An 18,181-nucleotide genomic window follows, 5' to 3' on the forward strand; every position below is an offset into this window, starting at 1 on the left:
TAACTCGGGCCGGTAAGCAGTTGCGTAACGGAATTCTTGAACCAATATGCATCTGAAATAGTTTCAGAGCTGGTGAACTATCATAGCATTTATATGATTACGTAAAAATTGTCTAAAATAATACACTAAAGTATTGGTAACAATAACAGTACATATTTGAAATGTTCATAAAAGAAATTCTATATTTATAAAAAAATTTGACTGCATTAATTTAAACAATAGAAGTAAGAATAAACTTCTAGTGCAATATACTACATAAAATTCACAATTCGTTTAAAGGAAATTGCATACAATTCTACAATAATCTAATGTAATGTACGCATCAAAAGTGCCACCTATGGGCCTACTTGAATAAAGATATTTTTGACTATGACTGACTTTGAACTTATATATTCTCGGATTTTTGTTGCTGTTACTTTTCACGATATCTTTATCTAAGCACAATATTTTAACTCTGTCCACTTTACTAAAGTTAAGACTGGAAGAAGAAATACCTCTAGGCATTTCGTTTCGCTGATTTACATGTTTATTTTTATGATATTGTGCGTTCAAACTTCAAAATAAACATAATTCATTTAATTTCAAGTCGGCCTACTTTAAAAGCAATTTTGAAACGTCAAAAGAAACAATACAGAAATCGTTCACCAGCTCTCGGACGTCAAAAACAGGGCTCCCTTGTGTTTGAATAGATAACTTAGCTGATTAAGTTTATGAGCAATGCTCAAGTATTTTTGAATGTTTATCCGCACACTTAACAGTAGATAATGTAAATATATATGTTGACCTGTCAAAAGAGCACGGTTTTTAGCGTCGGGTCATGCATGGCTTACCTAAAACCTGTTTGAGAAGGCAAGTAAACATCTTCAATGAATTCAGACGGCGATCGCTCTGCGTATGCTAATAGAATTTAAATAAACTAGTGTTTCGCCCTGAACTAAGACTTTTACAAACAAAGTTGTAGGTATTCTTGAGCAACCGATAAAGTATTTGTCAGATATCCGAAATTCCTTACTAATATTATAAATGTGAAAGTGTGTGTTGTTTGTATGTTCTAACTAAGCAACCGATAAACTTGGATTTTGGCAAAGAGTTAGGTTGAAAGGACGCAAAAATATCACTAAAACCAGCTAACTTGGCGGCCTCCAAATCGTCAATATTTTTTTTTAAATAAAAATAAATATGTGTTTGTGGAAAGGAATTCCAAACGAGACCTCTTACGGCTCCTAAAGAAGCATTTGACATCTAGTGAAACATATCTCTTTTTAGTTTCATTACGTTCATTGAGGTGGACAACAGACAATTTTAGCCCATCGCGTCTTTCCAACTATTTTGGACCCATCCTGGAAATGGAATCGAGGACCTACCACTAGACCTACAACCACACGAGACCGTTGGCACTACAAACAGATATATATATATGTATATATATATATATACATACAAAAATCATATTATATCAGTACTTATAAGATCTGGGTGCAGGTTGTAAATACCAGGAACACAGAAGGTCGAAGATTTGCGATTAATAAAACAAGCAATTCTTATACGTTCCATTACAACACAAGTATTTTTTATTTATTTAATATCATAATCATTGTTTCCTTGAGACGGAAATAATAAACTCCGTGACCTGCACATTAACACGTAATTCTCAGGATCATCTTGATATCGTTAATAACAAAACAAGTCATACAATTGTATCTAAGAGTAATCATTGCTGGCCTTCAGATGAATAAAACATCTCGCGAGGATTCTAATCACAGAATAGTCTAAAGTATTAGTACTAATGAGAGGTGTAATTGTCTGGTGTTATTGTTGTCTTCCTATTCTAGGATTTTCCTAGACACTTAACTAGATAGTGTAATACCGGATATCCTTCTGATAATATCTGTTGGACTGGTAAATATACACGATCATGTTATAATTCATATTTTACTAGTTGTCCCGGCGATCTTCGTACCGCGGATAATAATTTTTTTGATGAATGTTATATTTTAATACTTATTATCCTATTCCGGTCTAAGAGGAATCCAAAAAATCAAATATCATAAAAATTCCGTTCTTGAGTTATAAATGGTGTAACTAACACAACTTTCTTTTATATTTATAGATTCATACTTATCTCTGTAAAAAAAATAAAAAAATTGTAGAGTATTAGATAGAAGTAGGCGTTACTTTGCGGAAATTCATAATATATTATGAAAATTAAGCTTAATTTGCTATACTCCGCGAAAAGCAGGAGAATCTGTATGGTGTAATTTATAATTTCTTCAATCCTTATACTCCACACCAAACAGATCTTCAGCAATGTACCCTCTACGCACGTTTCGATCCGAAACCGAAGAATCCTCAGGAGATGCTGACTTTACAATGAATAATTGTTAAGTTTTCTTAACAATTATAAGAAAAAAAAAGCAAGAACAGTACATATTTGAAAATTTTATGTATGTTCATAAAAACATTTCTAAATTAAAAAAAAAATTGACGACAATAATTTAAACATTAGAAGTAAGAATAAACTTACAGTGCAATATACTAGGTTACATAAAATTCATAATTCGTTGAAAGGAAATTGCATACAATTCTACAATAAACTAATGTAATGTACGCATCAAAAGTGTCACCTATGGGCTTTTTTGAATAAAGATATTTTTGACTTTGAACTTATATATTCCCGGATTTTTTATAGAGTATTTTTTTTTACAGAGTTTTATTATAGAGTATAAAATAAACAGGTGTAGTGTCTTTATCTATTAATTAGATATAGATATAGTCTCACGTACACAAGCAGAGGGGGTAGCTGTCAATCGGGTAGTCTTGTGACGGACAAGGTACCTACTGACTGGACGTAACTGTGTAGTAATGAGCCAGTGGATTGTAAGTGCTACCGGCCGTGTACCGGCCTTTACAGAAGGACAAACAGCATTTTGTGTCAGGGCAGTAAACATTCCAGTCGTAGTTGAAGGAATCCATAAAAAATATAACAAAATTTAAAAAGAAAATGGACTGTAACTTGCAAAAATACGAGTAACTCGTGCAGTTTACTAGGCTACACAAAATTGCAAATTCATTCAAGGGCAATTTTATATTATATTATAATAAATTACCAAATGAAATCTTTGAGATGTCTCTCAATAAATTCAAAGTTTATATAAAACGTAAGCTTACAGAAAAATCCTATTATAATATTAAGGATTAGATAAACGATAAAATAGCTTGGGTGTGAATTGCTCTAGCTTCATAGCTTAATATAAATAAACTGTGAGATGGTGGTAACAAAAAACAAATTACCCGGCTAAGTTTGTTGTGGGCTCTTCTTAGACCAGGGCGCGCTTGGAACCCTCGTAGCTTTAGGTTTAAGTTGGCGAACAAAGTTATCACCATCCCCTTACAATTATGTAAACATGTATTAAAGCTTCATAAGTGCCTGTGATAGGCCTACATGAATAAAGAAATTTTGAATTTGAATTTGTACATTCAACACTGTATGTAATTAAAGCTTTCAGCTTTTATATTGTAAATTATATTTAAATGGGAATAAAGAGATAAAAGCAATTTACAAAAAGAATATAGAAAATAAAAGAAACGATAGTTCAAAAAATGGTTTTAATCTAAGTATAGCCAAAACCTTGTACCCTTTGCACGAAAATTGCGAGAAGGATGGAGTATAAAATTTCCCACACTTATAGTTTTATATAGAGAAGGAGTGCAGAATGCTCATTTTTTTTTTTATAATGTAAAAAAAATTAATTAAATAAAAAAAAAACACATTATTTACACTAGCATGTATTTGACATACATACACGCATATATATACTATTTTTAATTATTTTTTGGATAATAATTTGTTTGACAAAAACAGGAAAATTGACAGCCGTGATGAAATCTGTGATCAAAGAAGTATAGTCTCTAATCTATAATTAATTAAGGTCCACAAGGTGACCACTAGTTTAAATAAAAACAATTTATTTCTTCGATTGTTGTTTATAATTTCGCAAAAACTTCCGGCTAAGTTGTTTGTGGGCTTTTTCTTCAGGCCACGTTTGGAACCCTCGTAGCTTTAGTTCTAAGTTCACGAAAGAAGTTGTCGCCATCTTCTCACTACTATTTACATATTTTGTATGTACTCGTACTTACCGCATCAAAAGTGCCATCTATATGAATATTTAAATAATGTAATATTTGACTTGACTTGACTTGAAAACAGTATCTGATCAAAGCGATTCCACCTAGCTATTTCAATTATGATTCTAAACCAGCCGATTATATCATGAACGGCCCTTTAAAAGAAGTTTAGAGACATAAAAAGTACAAATATATTATATAAAATAAAGGTATGCTTAAAAATAATGAATATACTACGAAAATACATACATCGACATCTAGCCCCAAAGTAAGCGTAGCTTGTGTTATGGGTACTAAGATGACTGGTGAATATTTTTATGAATAATATACATAAATACTTATAATACACATATAAACACCCAGACACTGAAAAACATTCGTGGGAATCGAACCCACGGCCTCAGAAAGCAGGGTCGCTGCCCACTGCGCCAATCGGCCGTCAAAAGTTTAAGTTAGTAAAGTATGCCTTTACACCATGTAGGTGGAATGCAAATACGAAATAAGAGAAAAGCGCAATTAACAAAATAAAATGAATAGAATATAAAACAAACAGAAGGTCACTCTGTATTGTGTGTCAGGGCAGTGAGCATCGCGGGCGTGGTGGTGGGTGGGGCTCTTTGTTTCATCAGCATTGTTCACGCGAAAACCTGACCTCGTTAAATGAATTAACTGTCTGGAAAAAGAAAATTGAGTTGGTCGGTGGTAGTTGGCTGTTTTATGTGCATTCGAATTACGAATGGCTAAGTGGCTGCTACTTTACTTCCGAGTAGTAAAGACTTTTTTTTTTAATATTTTAATTAGCGCTTGGCTATAAATCTGCAAACATATCTAATGATGCAGCCGAACGTGCTGGCCACGGGACGCACGACGCGACCAGCAATGCGGTTAGCTACTAAAACAAAAATATGGAAATATACCAAACATCGGAGAAGCTACAGTGTAGCTTCGGCCGTGGCTAGATATAACCCTACTGACAAAGATGTGCCGCTTAGTGATTTAGCGTTTCGATCAACGTCGCGTTGAAACCGATTAGGGATTATGGGCTGAATATAACTGACATACCCCTAACAAGTTAGCCCGTTGCCATCTTAGACTGCATCATCACTTGCAAGCAGGTAAGGTTGCAGTCAAGGGCTAACCTGTAGAGGAATTTAAAAGAATATGCCACGCGGCAGCGGCGCGGCTACCTTAACCTTCATATCGCAACAAAATTCGTGCAACGCGATTTGTCCCGTGGCAAGCACGTAAAGTGAAGTGTGCTTGACTTAAAGAGATCTATTTACTCTTGATTTGGAGTTCATATCCACCTATAAATATTATATTATATGTATATATTTTATATTTGTATTCTTGTATGTCTTTTTATTTTCGAATATATATGTATATATAATTGCACTATCCCGCTCTCTTGCAGCTTTTCCTTCTGCCACAGGTTGCCTGTAAGAGATTTCTTGCAGCGATAAGGCCGCCATTGCGTGCCTACAATTCTTCTTGTTTTGTTTATTCTTTATTTTATGTATGTTTTGATGTTTGTGTGTAATAAATTATTTCTTCTTCTTATAATTTATACATATTATAATTTATAGGTGGATCGGAAATCAGGGACAGAAAAACGTCCCAGAGTTTTGCGGTGCGTATTAAAAAAAAGCAAGCAAAGCTGTTTGTACGAGTCGAGGTAAAAGGTTAAAGAGAGAATTAGATCAAATAGTTCCCGAGGACGCTCTCCAAAATAAATCTCATAGAGTACCGATTAACAAGAAAGCTTTTGATGATGCTGAAACTACAGAACTTCTAATATTGACGATTCGTTATAAAACTTTTAATATTGATGACGATGAATATATTTTTTAACATTAACTATCAACTTTAGAACTTTTATTATTGTCGATGAAGCTAAAAAACTTATAATATTGACGATACAACTATTCTTTAGTTGTATCGTCAATATTACTTTTTATAATGTCGATGCAGCAACAGAACTCACAAACAATTGCGTGATTTTACAACCGCCGTACAACGTTTATTAGTAAGGGCGTCAGAGACTACTAGGGCGACTGTAGGATGTTTTTACTATGGCGAAATTATAGCATAACGTTTATTTGGTGTATTGCAGTTTGTCAATAGGTTGATAAATCCAATATGGCGTATATCCCAAGTTCATTCTTACTTTATAATGACACGCAACTTTCATAAAACGTTCCATCTCTAAAGTCAAGGCCAAACCGTGGCGTCAAACCCTCTTCCGGAGCGACGTTCAAGTTTGTGCGAGCGACCAATCTTATGATCTGACTCTCGCTTAAACGTCGGCTGGTCCACGCGCTCGCAGACGCAAAGTAAGACGCTGCGTTTGATAGAATGGTGTGGCATTACTTTAACATCGTCTGCTTACAATCTCACAAAATGCCTTCCTTAATTTATAATTTCTGAATTTTCTCTAATCCGGTCTGGTGCAATGCTTCGGCCATTTACCGAAAAAGACGTGCCGCTAAGCGATTTAGTGTACCGTTGCGATGTCGCGTAGGAACTGATAAGGAGAATGACTACCATACTCCCTAACAGTTTAGCCCGCTACCATCTTAGACTGCATCATCACCTACCACCAGGTGAGATTGCAGTCAAGGACAAACTTGTAGTGGAAAAAAAAAAGTTTCTAGGCTTTACCGATACTCAGATTCCTTGATGGGCTAATCAGTAGGAAATATTAATGTTTGTGTATACATCTGTTTGTCGTTTGTACTATAGTGAGAAAATTTAAAATAACGTGTTTTAACAAATATAACATAAAAATCCTTCTATTTCATCATTATCATCATAATTAACACGTCCACATAGGACTTCTCGGCTTGTTTACATTTAATAATTTATTTATAATCGGTAGACTACAATAATTTTAACAATATTATCGTTTTATAATATTTATTATTATGTTATATATATAAAATTTATTAAATAATAAAAATTATATAATTTCATAGTATTGTTTATTAATGGTTACGCCTCTGTGCCATTATAATACCTAATTATTTTTATACAGAGCATTCAAAGTTAAGACTTAATACAGCAGTAGTTTTTGTATCGCCATTTTAATTTTTAATTATGTTTTTTTGCCGTGTCTACCTCGATGCCATTGCCTTATTAATTGTATCATTAAAGAGTAAATGACATCATACTGACCTCACGGGTATAACTCATAGATGAAGTTAAGCTATATTAATTTCTAGAATAATAAATGCCTAGATTTGATGTATAGAGTAGTTCAAATATCAGTCACAAATATCTCTACTACTTGTATGTTGAACTTTGACGGCCGACTACGCCAGTAGTGGGCAGCGACCCTGCTTTCTGTGTCCATGGCCGCGGGTTCGATTCGAACTGGGCGCCCCGAAAGGGATGTCAAGCTCCTGCCCTATCACCGCTTCAAAGTTCTTTATTCGTCCCTACAGTAAGTACATCAAGATTGCTCTATCTAGACGGCTTAATGAGACCTCTGTGCAACTATCCTTACTCTATCGTGGACAATTATAAGCGATGGTTTTGCACTTATCGTCAGGTGGCCATCTGCATGATCTATCGGTTGAAGGTTCCTTATTAACTTATAGCAAGATTACTCTATCTAGACGGCTTAATGAGACCTCTGTGCAACTATCCTTACTCTATCGTGGGCAATTATAGCCGATGGTTTTGCATTTATCGTCAGGTGGCCATCTGCATGGTCTATGAGCTCAAGGGTCGTTTATTAACTTATAGCAAGAATACTCTATCTAGACGGCTTAATGAGACCTCTGTGCAACTATCCTAACTCTATCGTGGACAATTATAAGCGATGGTTTTGCACTTATCGTCAGGTGGCCATCTGCATGGTCTATCGGCTGAAGGTTCCTTATTAACTTATAGCAAGATTACTCTATCTAGACGGCTTAATGAGACCTCTATGCAACTATCCTTACTCTATCGTGGGCAATTATAGCCGATGGTTTTGCATTTATCGTCAGGTGGCCATCTGCATGGTCTATGAGCTCAAGGGTCGTTTATTAACTTATAGCAAGAATACTCTATCTAGACGGCTTAATGAGACCTCTGTGCAACTATCCTTACTCTATCGTGGGCAATTATAGCCTATGGTTTTGCATTTATCGTCAGGTGGCCATCTGCATGGTCTATCGGCTGAAGGTTCCTTATTAACTTATAGCAAGATTACTCTATCTAGACGGCTTAATGAGACTTCTGTGCAACTATCCTTACTCTATCGTGGGCAATTATAGCCGATGGTTTTGCATTTATCGTCAGGAGGCCACCTGCATGGTCTATGAGCTCAAGGGTCGTTTATAACTTATAGCAAGAATACTCTATCTAGACGGCTTAATGAGACCTCTGTGCAACTATCCTTACTCTATAGTGGCCAATTATAAGCGATGGTTTTGCACTTATCTTCAGGTGGCCATCTTAAGGGTCCTTATTAAGTTATAGCAAGATTACTCTAACTAGACGGCTTCATTGGACCACTGTGTAACTGTGGCAACACCCGCCCCACAGTGGGGACACTCTGTGGTGTGGTGTTTATTTGTGTGATGAACATCTTTAGCAGTGTCTGGGTGCAGTGGCGTGCACTTCATTCATGCACAAGTTAAACATAAAGTACACGTAAAACCTCCTTTTTAAAGTCGTTTAAAAGTAGGTACGCAAATGTAGGTAGCAACAGACGCTGGTCAATGAACGCGAAGAGGTGTGGTCTAGGCAATAGCCTTAAACAAGTTTTTTCATTAAACTTAAAGAAGAAATAAATCGCAAATGCTTTACTCAATTAATTTATTTGGGAACAACACATTTACTTACTTAGGACATTAGGGTTGTAACGAAACTGATATTAGAAAAATATGCTGTATTTTGTACCAATCTCTGATTTTAAAGTAATCGTATACAAAGAGAATACTGTGTGATATTTAAATGCGCGTAATTCTAAACGCAGAGATTTGTGAACTGTTTGTGACAAATAAAATGTTGTGCTCCATTTTATTTTATCGCAGTTGATATTTATTTATGAATTATGATTTTTTTTTTTTTTTTATTCATCTACGTGGTTTCCCTTTAGAGGTATATTAAACCAATGCTCTTAATCCTTTTCTATGCAACATCGTACTGGAACAGCGTACATCTTACAGGCAGGGTAGTAACTAGCAATGCCAGAAGCCTCCCACCAGAAAATTCAGAAATTATAAATTCCAAAATTGTCCCGGAATCAAACCCGGAACTCCCATTTAAATCCACAGTGCTCACCGCAAACTGATGAAGAAAATAGAGAGCTCTACATTTTGTAATTCATTTTATATACCTAGGTACCATCATCAACCCATTTCCATCCACTACAGGGCACGGGTCTCCACTCTAGAAGGGTCTAGGCCTTAGCCCACCACGCTGGCCAAGTGCGGGTTGGCAGACTTTACATCCCTTAAAGAGCGTTATGGTGAACTTTCACGCAGGTTGTCCTTCACCGTTAAAGCAAGTGACATTTTATTGCTTAAATTAAAACCCACATAACTCAGAAAAGTAAGACGTACATACCCGGAATCGAACTCCGTCCACTCAAAAGAGAGGCGGAAGAACCACTAGGCTATCACCGCTTCATACTCGTACCTAGGTAAGTATAAAGTTATTCCGGAATGCGAATGTGTAAAGCAACCGATTTACAACCCTATTCGTACTCCTGTTAGCTTGTTTTATTTCGCCTTTGCATTTTTGAATAATGATTGACACTGGACTTGTTTGTAGTTAACGAACGTAGTTTTTGGCTTCGGTGAAATAGTAATGAATTTTATGACCGCCGTAAATATGCCGACGGTACGTGTTTAAATACCGTCGATCTCATTTTAAATAGTGTTTATTATTCGGAATATTTATTTCGGAATAGATAAAAAAAACTTGCATAATTTAGCGATACATAGCACGGAGAGCCGATGGACGTTGGGGTCTTAAGGTGCTGGAATGGCGACCCCGCACCGGTAAACGCAGCGTAGGTCGGCCCACAACGAGGTGCACCGATGACATCAGGCGAGTAGCTGGGAGCCGTTGGAGGCAAGCGGCCCAGGACCGTGCATTGTGGAACTCCCTACAAAAGACCTATGTCCAGCAGTGGACGTCAATTGGTTGAAATGATGATGTTGATGAATCTAGCGATGGCAGGATAGCCGCCGCATTCAATATCATGACGTCACGTCTACACAACGTGTAGCAGAATTACGAAATAATATTGAACGATGCATAAGTATATTTCATAGAGACTCACCCTGTAAAAATATTAATATGTATGTTACATACCCTTTAAGCAAGCCACTGCTGACAGGGGATATAATTAACGTGTTCACCTGCTAAAGCACGGGGGCATGGAATAGGAGATTTCCCCCGTTTATTAGTGCACTTGCACCAATGCTCTGAGATTTATAAAGCTGTGAGAGAAGAAGCTAGCCGTGAAGATGTCACAATTGTGACATGAGATTGTAGTTGAGGGTTTGTAGTGGATAAACAAAAGGATGGATGTGAATACCTACTCCTTTCAGTAGGCTACAGTCTACAATAGAAAAGTGACTGCATAAGTGTACACGACGTGACGTCATTTTACCTACAAACTGTAGGCGTGGCTTAAACGACCAATAAAACTTTAGCGGTTACCCGTAATAGCTAACTCCGTAAATGAAGTAAGAAAATTACTGTTTGAAAACGTCTTATCTTTCTAAACCAGGGCTTCCCAACCTGGGCGTCGCGGCGCCCTGCGGCGCCGTAGAAAGTACAGAGGTGCATCCCGAAGTCCTCCTGTTTTTTTTATTCCACTTCAAGTCAGCCCTTGACTGTAATCTACCCTGGTGGTTAGTGATGCAATCTAAGATAGTAGCGGGCTAACCTGTTAGGGAGTATGGTAAGCACACCCTTAAACGGTTTCCACGTGACATCGCAGCGGAACACGAAATCGCTTAGCGGCACGTCTTCCTCGGTAGCCTCTCACCAGACCAGACCAGAGAAATTCTGAAATTATAAATTCGTCGTCAAAAGTTTTTTTCGTTGAAGAAAAAATATTTTTTGATAGTTCTTTGCAGCGGTGCCAGAGCTTGTCCATCACTTTCAAAAATTGTGTTGAGATTACAAACCTCAGCAATTATGGTGTCCGGGTAGTTTTAGTTTCTTAATTCTTTGTTGGACGATTTATTTATAATTTATTATTACATCTTATGGATTTATTAGTTTCATAATGAGGATGTTATATTTTTTGCGCATATGTGTATGGACGAACGCCGAATTTCTTACCTTTTAAGTGCGCCTGTGGCTTAAAAAAGGGTTGGGAAAATGATCTAGAGAATAAGATGAGTGATGAGACAAATACCATAAGTAAGGTATTATATATACATACAATATACATGATACTAATAAGGTACCAACATAAATTATTACACATATTTTAAAATTGTGAGTGTTTTTAAAGGTTTTTTTCTATATATTTATTTTTCTCATTTTTATTCGATGGGGATAGTACTGAAAATAATATGGCGATATGAGCGAATGAAAAATTATACAGCGACAGCTAATAAGGTACAGTAACACTTAATCAAAGGGGCATTAAGTTTGCGAGAAATTCAAGCGGGCGGATAGAAATACAGACAGGGCGAAATTTATACTAAGTGAGCGATTATAAAATCAGAAGCCATAACTAAAGTGCTTTAAGTATAGTCTGTTTGTTCCCATGCTACTACTTATATCAAAAGTTAGATTAGATTTATCATCATATTAAACCATTACCAGCTCATTTCATGCCACCTGTCTTTTTTCAGGATCAGCGGTAGAGTAGAGTGAGAGATTGGGAGAGTTTTCGCATCTATTTATTTAATTCCACTCCACTCCATTCCATTCCATAAAAGTTAGAGGTGCGAATACCAACTCTGTTCCTCCGGAAGGGAAATCGAAGCCACGAGGCAAACATAAGCTTAATCAGCTACCTGTACATAAACCGAAAAAAAGGCCAAAGTCTTTTTACATAACAAGACCTACCTACGGTCTATAATTTAGCATTTTTATTGCACCGACGAAATAATGCACGCACGGTCCATCAAAACTCGGAATACTGCCACCGAATTTCATTTAGCCCCCCGGGTTACTGTTTAAATATAATAAAATACCAGTAACTACCCCACGTGAATTTATATTACTATACTAGCTATGCTACGCGGTTTTTTATATACCAGAAGTTAGCCTTTGTTCGCAATCTCACCGGGATAGACTCTACAAAAAGACACACTTGACGATTCAAAAGTGGGCCTATTTGTTTTAAAATATGAATTTTGAATTACGGTCGAATACCAGAAATTCCGAATTTAAACTGTCCAAAATTTCCTCCTAATTGATGTGGCTGCCACCATCTTAAACGGCATCATCACTTACCGCAAATAAAATCTTTTCTTTCAAATGCTATGTCGCTGCGTGAAAGGCGGACCAACAAACAAACAAACGCGTTTTCACATTTATAATATTATTAGGGATTCACAACCTATTGCGTACCAGCTGCGTACAGTTGCGCAGATTCGTAAAATTTGCATACGTGAACGTACGGTCAGCACGCAAACCGAAATTAATGTATCAAAATATAATTATGGCGATTTTATACGTTTTATAACGATTGGGAACGGAAACGTGGCTTTTTTTACATCGATACCGGGTAACTGTATAAAGATTTATATCCTGTAACAAGTACTTACCTACTTGTTATTCTATTTTTAAATATATTCTATTTTTAAATAATAAAAGCTGTTTGTTGACTCTTCTCTCTTCTTTTTTTAGTTCTGGTGAGGTGAACTTTAGATGTAAGTAAATTACAGCCTTGTTAGTCCAGTGGATAAGTAGCATATTTAACTATGGATTACGAAGTCCTTGGTTCGATTCGTGGAGTGGTCCAAGATTTGTTTGGGATGGAAAGATAGGATAGCTTTTATCCCCAAAATCAGCTTAGTTCCTTTTTTTTTTATATATTACGACAATACACACATCGCCATCTAGCCCCAAAGTAAGCGTAGCTTGTGTTATGGGTACTAAGATGACTGATGAATAATTTTATGAATAACATACATATATACTTAGAATATACATATAAACACCCAGACACTGAAAAACACTCATTCTCATCACACAAACATTTTCCAGTTGTGGGAATCGAACCCACGGCCTAGGACTCAGATAGCAGGGTCGCTGCTCACTGCGCCAATCGGCTGTCAAAAAAAAGTTCTTTTGGGAGAGGGGATGAAAATGTTTGACGATTTCACACAATAACTCCGTCAAAGTGATTTTATTTATTTATTTATTTATTTTTAAACTGGAAAGGATTTATTATCCGATTAATGTAACCCCTCAGCAGACAGCAGAAACCTAGCTAGTAATATGTATTTTTTTTTATTTATTTATCAAATAAAACAATTACATTAAAATGGTTAGTATAAAAGCACCGAAAAAAACCGCAGAGGTTTGTCCTCGGTGCCTATCTGCAACGATTACCTTAGGTGTTAATTAGAAGAATAAAACCAGCTGTGGGAAAAACATGAAAAACATACTGCTACATTGTAGAACGATAGGAACTAAGTAAGCCTGTAAATTTTAATTTTTAATAGTAGTAAGTACCGAAATAAATGAATATAAACTATACGAGGTACAAAAGAGTCAGCCAACTAACTTCGCTAAAAAGTATTCTTTGAGTTTACGCTTAATGTTTTTAAATATACATGTACGTAATAACGCTTCAGAAGTGCCTGTGATTCTACATGATTAAAGAATATTTGAATTTGAATTTGTCTCCAGCATTAGAAATTTAATAGGCTGCTAATGACGATGATATTATAATACCCACTTATCCTGTCGAGAAAGCTAAAATTTACTTAGCGGGCGATGGAGCAAGCTATTCTCAGAGAAGATTTCGTGATGATCTAAGTGATAAAAATCACATAATCACAAATACGTACTTAAAGATCCGTAAAATAAAATTATGCGAAACATAATTGCATACGTCTCAGACCGCCTCTCTTTAGTAAAAGCTCTATGTTCTAAAGCAGAGTTCGTGACTTTATCAAAAATATCTTCCAAGTATTAACGAAGTACTTATTTAGGATTGGTTTTTAAATGGTTGAAGAATTTTTTAAGCCAAAATAGGTTCGGTTTATTTTATTAAATATCCTTAAATTTGATATGAAAAAATCAATATCCCTTAACCTTTGTGATGTAACTACTTAGTTGTATTTACTTTTTTTTTACATATAGACGCATCTACAAGAAAAGTCAAAAATCTTCTCTAAGCACTAATAAATAATAGGATCCAATAAAAGCTTTCTGAAAAATATTCCTTACGAAATTATGCCTTTTCCTTGTTTTACTTCTCTATTTACCAACTTATCTATCATTAATCGTATTGTGCAGATTAAAAATAACTAATCTACTTAAATGATTTTTTTTTAAATATTGTAACACTCTTATTTAACTTCAGTTTTTTAAAAACACCACATCTTCGAGAAATATTTATTTGATGCGAACTTTAAATGATCTTACTCGTAAACTTAAAACTTACGTGCTTTACTACGTAAATAAGCACGTGTCCAAGACGTTTATCAAAAGGCAGATGGCTGTTTTCCGTATATTTTCTGGTTGAAGACTCGCGGGATAGCGGGGCGCGCGGGAAGGGTGGCAGTCGGCGGCAGATGCGCCGCACAGCGCCATCTAGCGGTGCGGCGGGCGCCAGGTGTGCGCTGCCCGCGCCGCGGCTTCCACCCGCCCTCAGTCCGCCGTCACGCACCGCCGCGATCACACGTCACTACGGCTGCTACACGCCGGCCGCACGCGCGCGATTCGAACGTAGTGCACGATACACCGCGACCGGTTCCCAAAGCCGATGAGCCCGACCAGTGACACCTCTAGTGTTGTGTGACTTGCAGTGAAACTCAGTGCAGACATGTGCGAGTGATGGATTACTCTGCCGCCGTCGATCTGTGACGGGTTTCGGATCCCGTGTATGCTCAGGCGCCGGTGGTTGCGCCAGTATGCGCGCCCCCGCGGTGCTGATCGCCCTGCTAGGGTTTCTGCCCCAGGTACTGGACATCGACACTGAAAACCGCGAAACCCTGTTTGTTTACCACCGAATCTGTAATTGAGCCGATTGCAAATCGAAGCTTGGATTTGTGGAGGCCGCGTCACGACAGTCTATTTCCCACGGATGCAGGGCCTAGATAGTCCTGGATACTCGTCGAGGGTGTAGGTTAGGAAAGTCGTGACCAGAGCGAGACGCTTGTGTGTGTTCGATACGTTTACCGAGCAAACACTCTGTGCATAGTTATAAAGAAAGTTCAGGTTTTAATACGGCCGGTGCGGGGTCAGCCGAGTTGCGAGCCTCTTCGTTTAAAATTAGATGCATACCTCGAGATGATTTCGATTCCCAAAAGGACTAATTCTGCGATGCTTGGACAGGAATAGCTGCACACGGGTTAAGTCTCTTCCAAGACGCGATATTTCGGGATGATGCTTTTATAAAATATCATTAAACTTTGCTCGAGACACCATACCCTATTTTGTGTTTTTAATCATAAATAGCTGTTTTTCAAAAGTTGTGTTATTAAATAATAATAACAATAAATCTGTAGGTCAGTGCCCTATAAACGGTCAAGGCTGTTGAGCGGCTAGGAGTTTGGGATACTTCATTAGATATGTCAACATCTCATTCTCATACTCATTCATAGGGTATAAAAGTATAGAATGGTCGTTAAAGAAGCTTTCTTCACAAATTCAATAAAAATGAAACATTTTTTATTTCCTAAGCTTTAATAACGATGTTTTAGATATCAATCAATTACCTTAAACTTTTTCTAATTCTTAACCATTATTTTCCACTAAATTGTTAACCTCAATAATATATCTTTAAATTCAAATTACCATTTATGTAATTAAAATTAATTATCTATATGTAGGTAAGTACATTCCTTACTAATAAATTTCTAGATGATTAAAACACTGTTTAATTTAAACCGATCCAAGGTCTTTATCTGTTTTTATTAGGTGTACCGAACACTCAACTAGTAAACATGTAATCTAACACATTTGAACCAACATACTGACAGACTATTCATTTGATTACAAACACTAGAACTCAAGTCATGGATTCCAGTGTAAACGTTTTGTTACCTAATTCTTTATACCTACGCTTTGCGAAATATTAAACATCTTAAATTACTTGCAGTTAGGTTTGCAATTAAATGGACCCTAAATGTTAGAAAACTTCTCAATTTGCTGGTCTTAAAAGCATTATAAACAGGGTCCAGAAACACCCCTGTTCTGTCGCTTGAGCGTTGACTTCTCCCGCATTTGGGGATTCTTACCCCCTGCGCGCGCGTTGCAAATATTAAAATTCACCCGTACAGCAATATTATTACACACACATCGCTACTTATACAACTTTACTAATAGGTAGGTAAACTTGTCTATAAAAGGCCACTGAACTCGGCTATCGTGTGATTTTCGTGCACTTTTCGATACAACCTAGGTAGCGTATTTATATATTTTTTATCTTCTCCAAAAGGTACAATTATTATTAAAAAAAAACAAGCTTCAACATCCGGTAAAGGCGCTTATTATATGCAACCGAGGCAAACCTACCCAGGGGGGGGGGTTAATATGAACTCGAACAATCTATTATATCGCTACTTTACTTTGTTATTAGCACAAAAACAATATTAGGGTCCTTATTTTTCATGAATGGAACATTTTGTTAGGTCATTGTTTGCGAAATGTACCAAGGCATCATAAGTGATAAGTATGTCATGGTTTGAGAAATATCGAATCCACTTTAGTGCTGTCTAGAGAAAGTAACGATATTTTCGATTGTAAAACTTCAGTAGACTAATCAATTTTGAGAAGGTACTAAACATAACAGCTTTTTTTTCTAAGCTATGCCATTATAATAAAGAGTATTAAACAGTGATGTATTATTACATATACCTATACACCTATGCGAAATAAATAACTGTAGTATATTATTTAACGAACCTACATATATTTAGAAGTGCCTTTCAACTACACAGTTAGGTACATATAAAAACATTGTCGGTAGCATCTTGTTCGTATAATATCGGTAGGTTTAAACGGACCAAAGAAAAACCAGTTCATGGTAGGTCTCCAGCACCGAGTTTGTAATTTAATTTGAGACGCTTTTTCTAGTCTTAATTCTCTCACGGATATTGCTTCTCACTAAAATAAAACGTAGACTAAAATATCTAAGCAAATAGCAACTGTTGGGACTGACAGAAATTCCTCAAATCGCTTCCTAAATACTATCAATAGTTTCAATAGCTCAACTAGCGATTTCATTGTGAATAGATAACATTTCTGGACAGACAACGTAACGCCAGTAATTTTTGCCCCGATTCGGGAATCGAACCCAGGAATTCTAGAATCGATAAGATGGTAGCAGGCTAATTCATTGTTTCCACACGGTATCTTAACCAAAACGCTAAATCGCTTGATAACCTCTTTGTCAGTGCGGTGGTAACTAGCCACGGCCTCCCACTAGACCAGACCAGAGGATATTCAGAAATTATAAATATCCAAATTTCACCCTTCCGTGAATCAAACCTGAGACCGCCCACTTATAATAACACGATAGTTTTTAAAGTAAAAAAAGTACAAAATTTGATTTCAGCGATAGTATTCTTAAAACTGTAAGTAAGAAATCTATACATCTACTATGTAGGTACATGTTATGAGTGATAAAATACATTATGAATGAAATCGGGTTGTTTTGTTGACTCTGCAAAAACGTATTGACAACTGGTTTGTCCCGTCTGTCTACGTGCGGAGTTGCATTGATGTAATTGTACATTCGATCGGGATTCTTTATATACTCAGTGCATCCGCAGAAATTGTTACCAAAAAATTCTTTTTTTTTTTTTTTTTTAATAATTGATGGACCTAGCAGATGGTCGACCTAATGGTAAGTGGAAAACCATCGCCTATTAACAGAGCAACACTTTGCAGGGCATGCGAGGAAGAGTAG

The 18,181-nt window shown here is 36.5% G+C and overlaps 1 protein-coding gene across 1 annotated transcript in view; it reads left to right on the plus strand.

Moving 5' to 3' along the window:
• Window positions 1-14,934: 14,934 nt before the first annotated feature.
• LOC120633710 (neurogenic locus protein delta) overlaps window positions 14,935-18,181 on the plus strand; it is a 51,041-nt gene continuing 47,794 nt past the window's right edge. Inside the window, exon 1 of the mRNA XM_039904028.1 lies at window positions 14,935-15,227. Within this exon, the coding sequence (XP_039759962.1) occupies window positions 15,180-15,227 (48 nt within the window). The 5' untranslated portion in view covers window positions 14,935-15,179. The remainder of the gene's footprint in view (window positions 15,228-18,181) is intronic.

The sequence above is a fragment of the Pararge aegeria genome, chromosome 22 (genome assembly GCF_905163445.1).
Source record: "Pararge aegeria chromosome 22, ilParAegt1.1, whole genome shotgun sequence".
NCBI lineage: Eukaryota > Metazoa > Arthropoda > Insecta > Lepidoptera > Nymphalidae > Pararge > Pararge aegeria.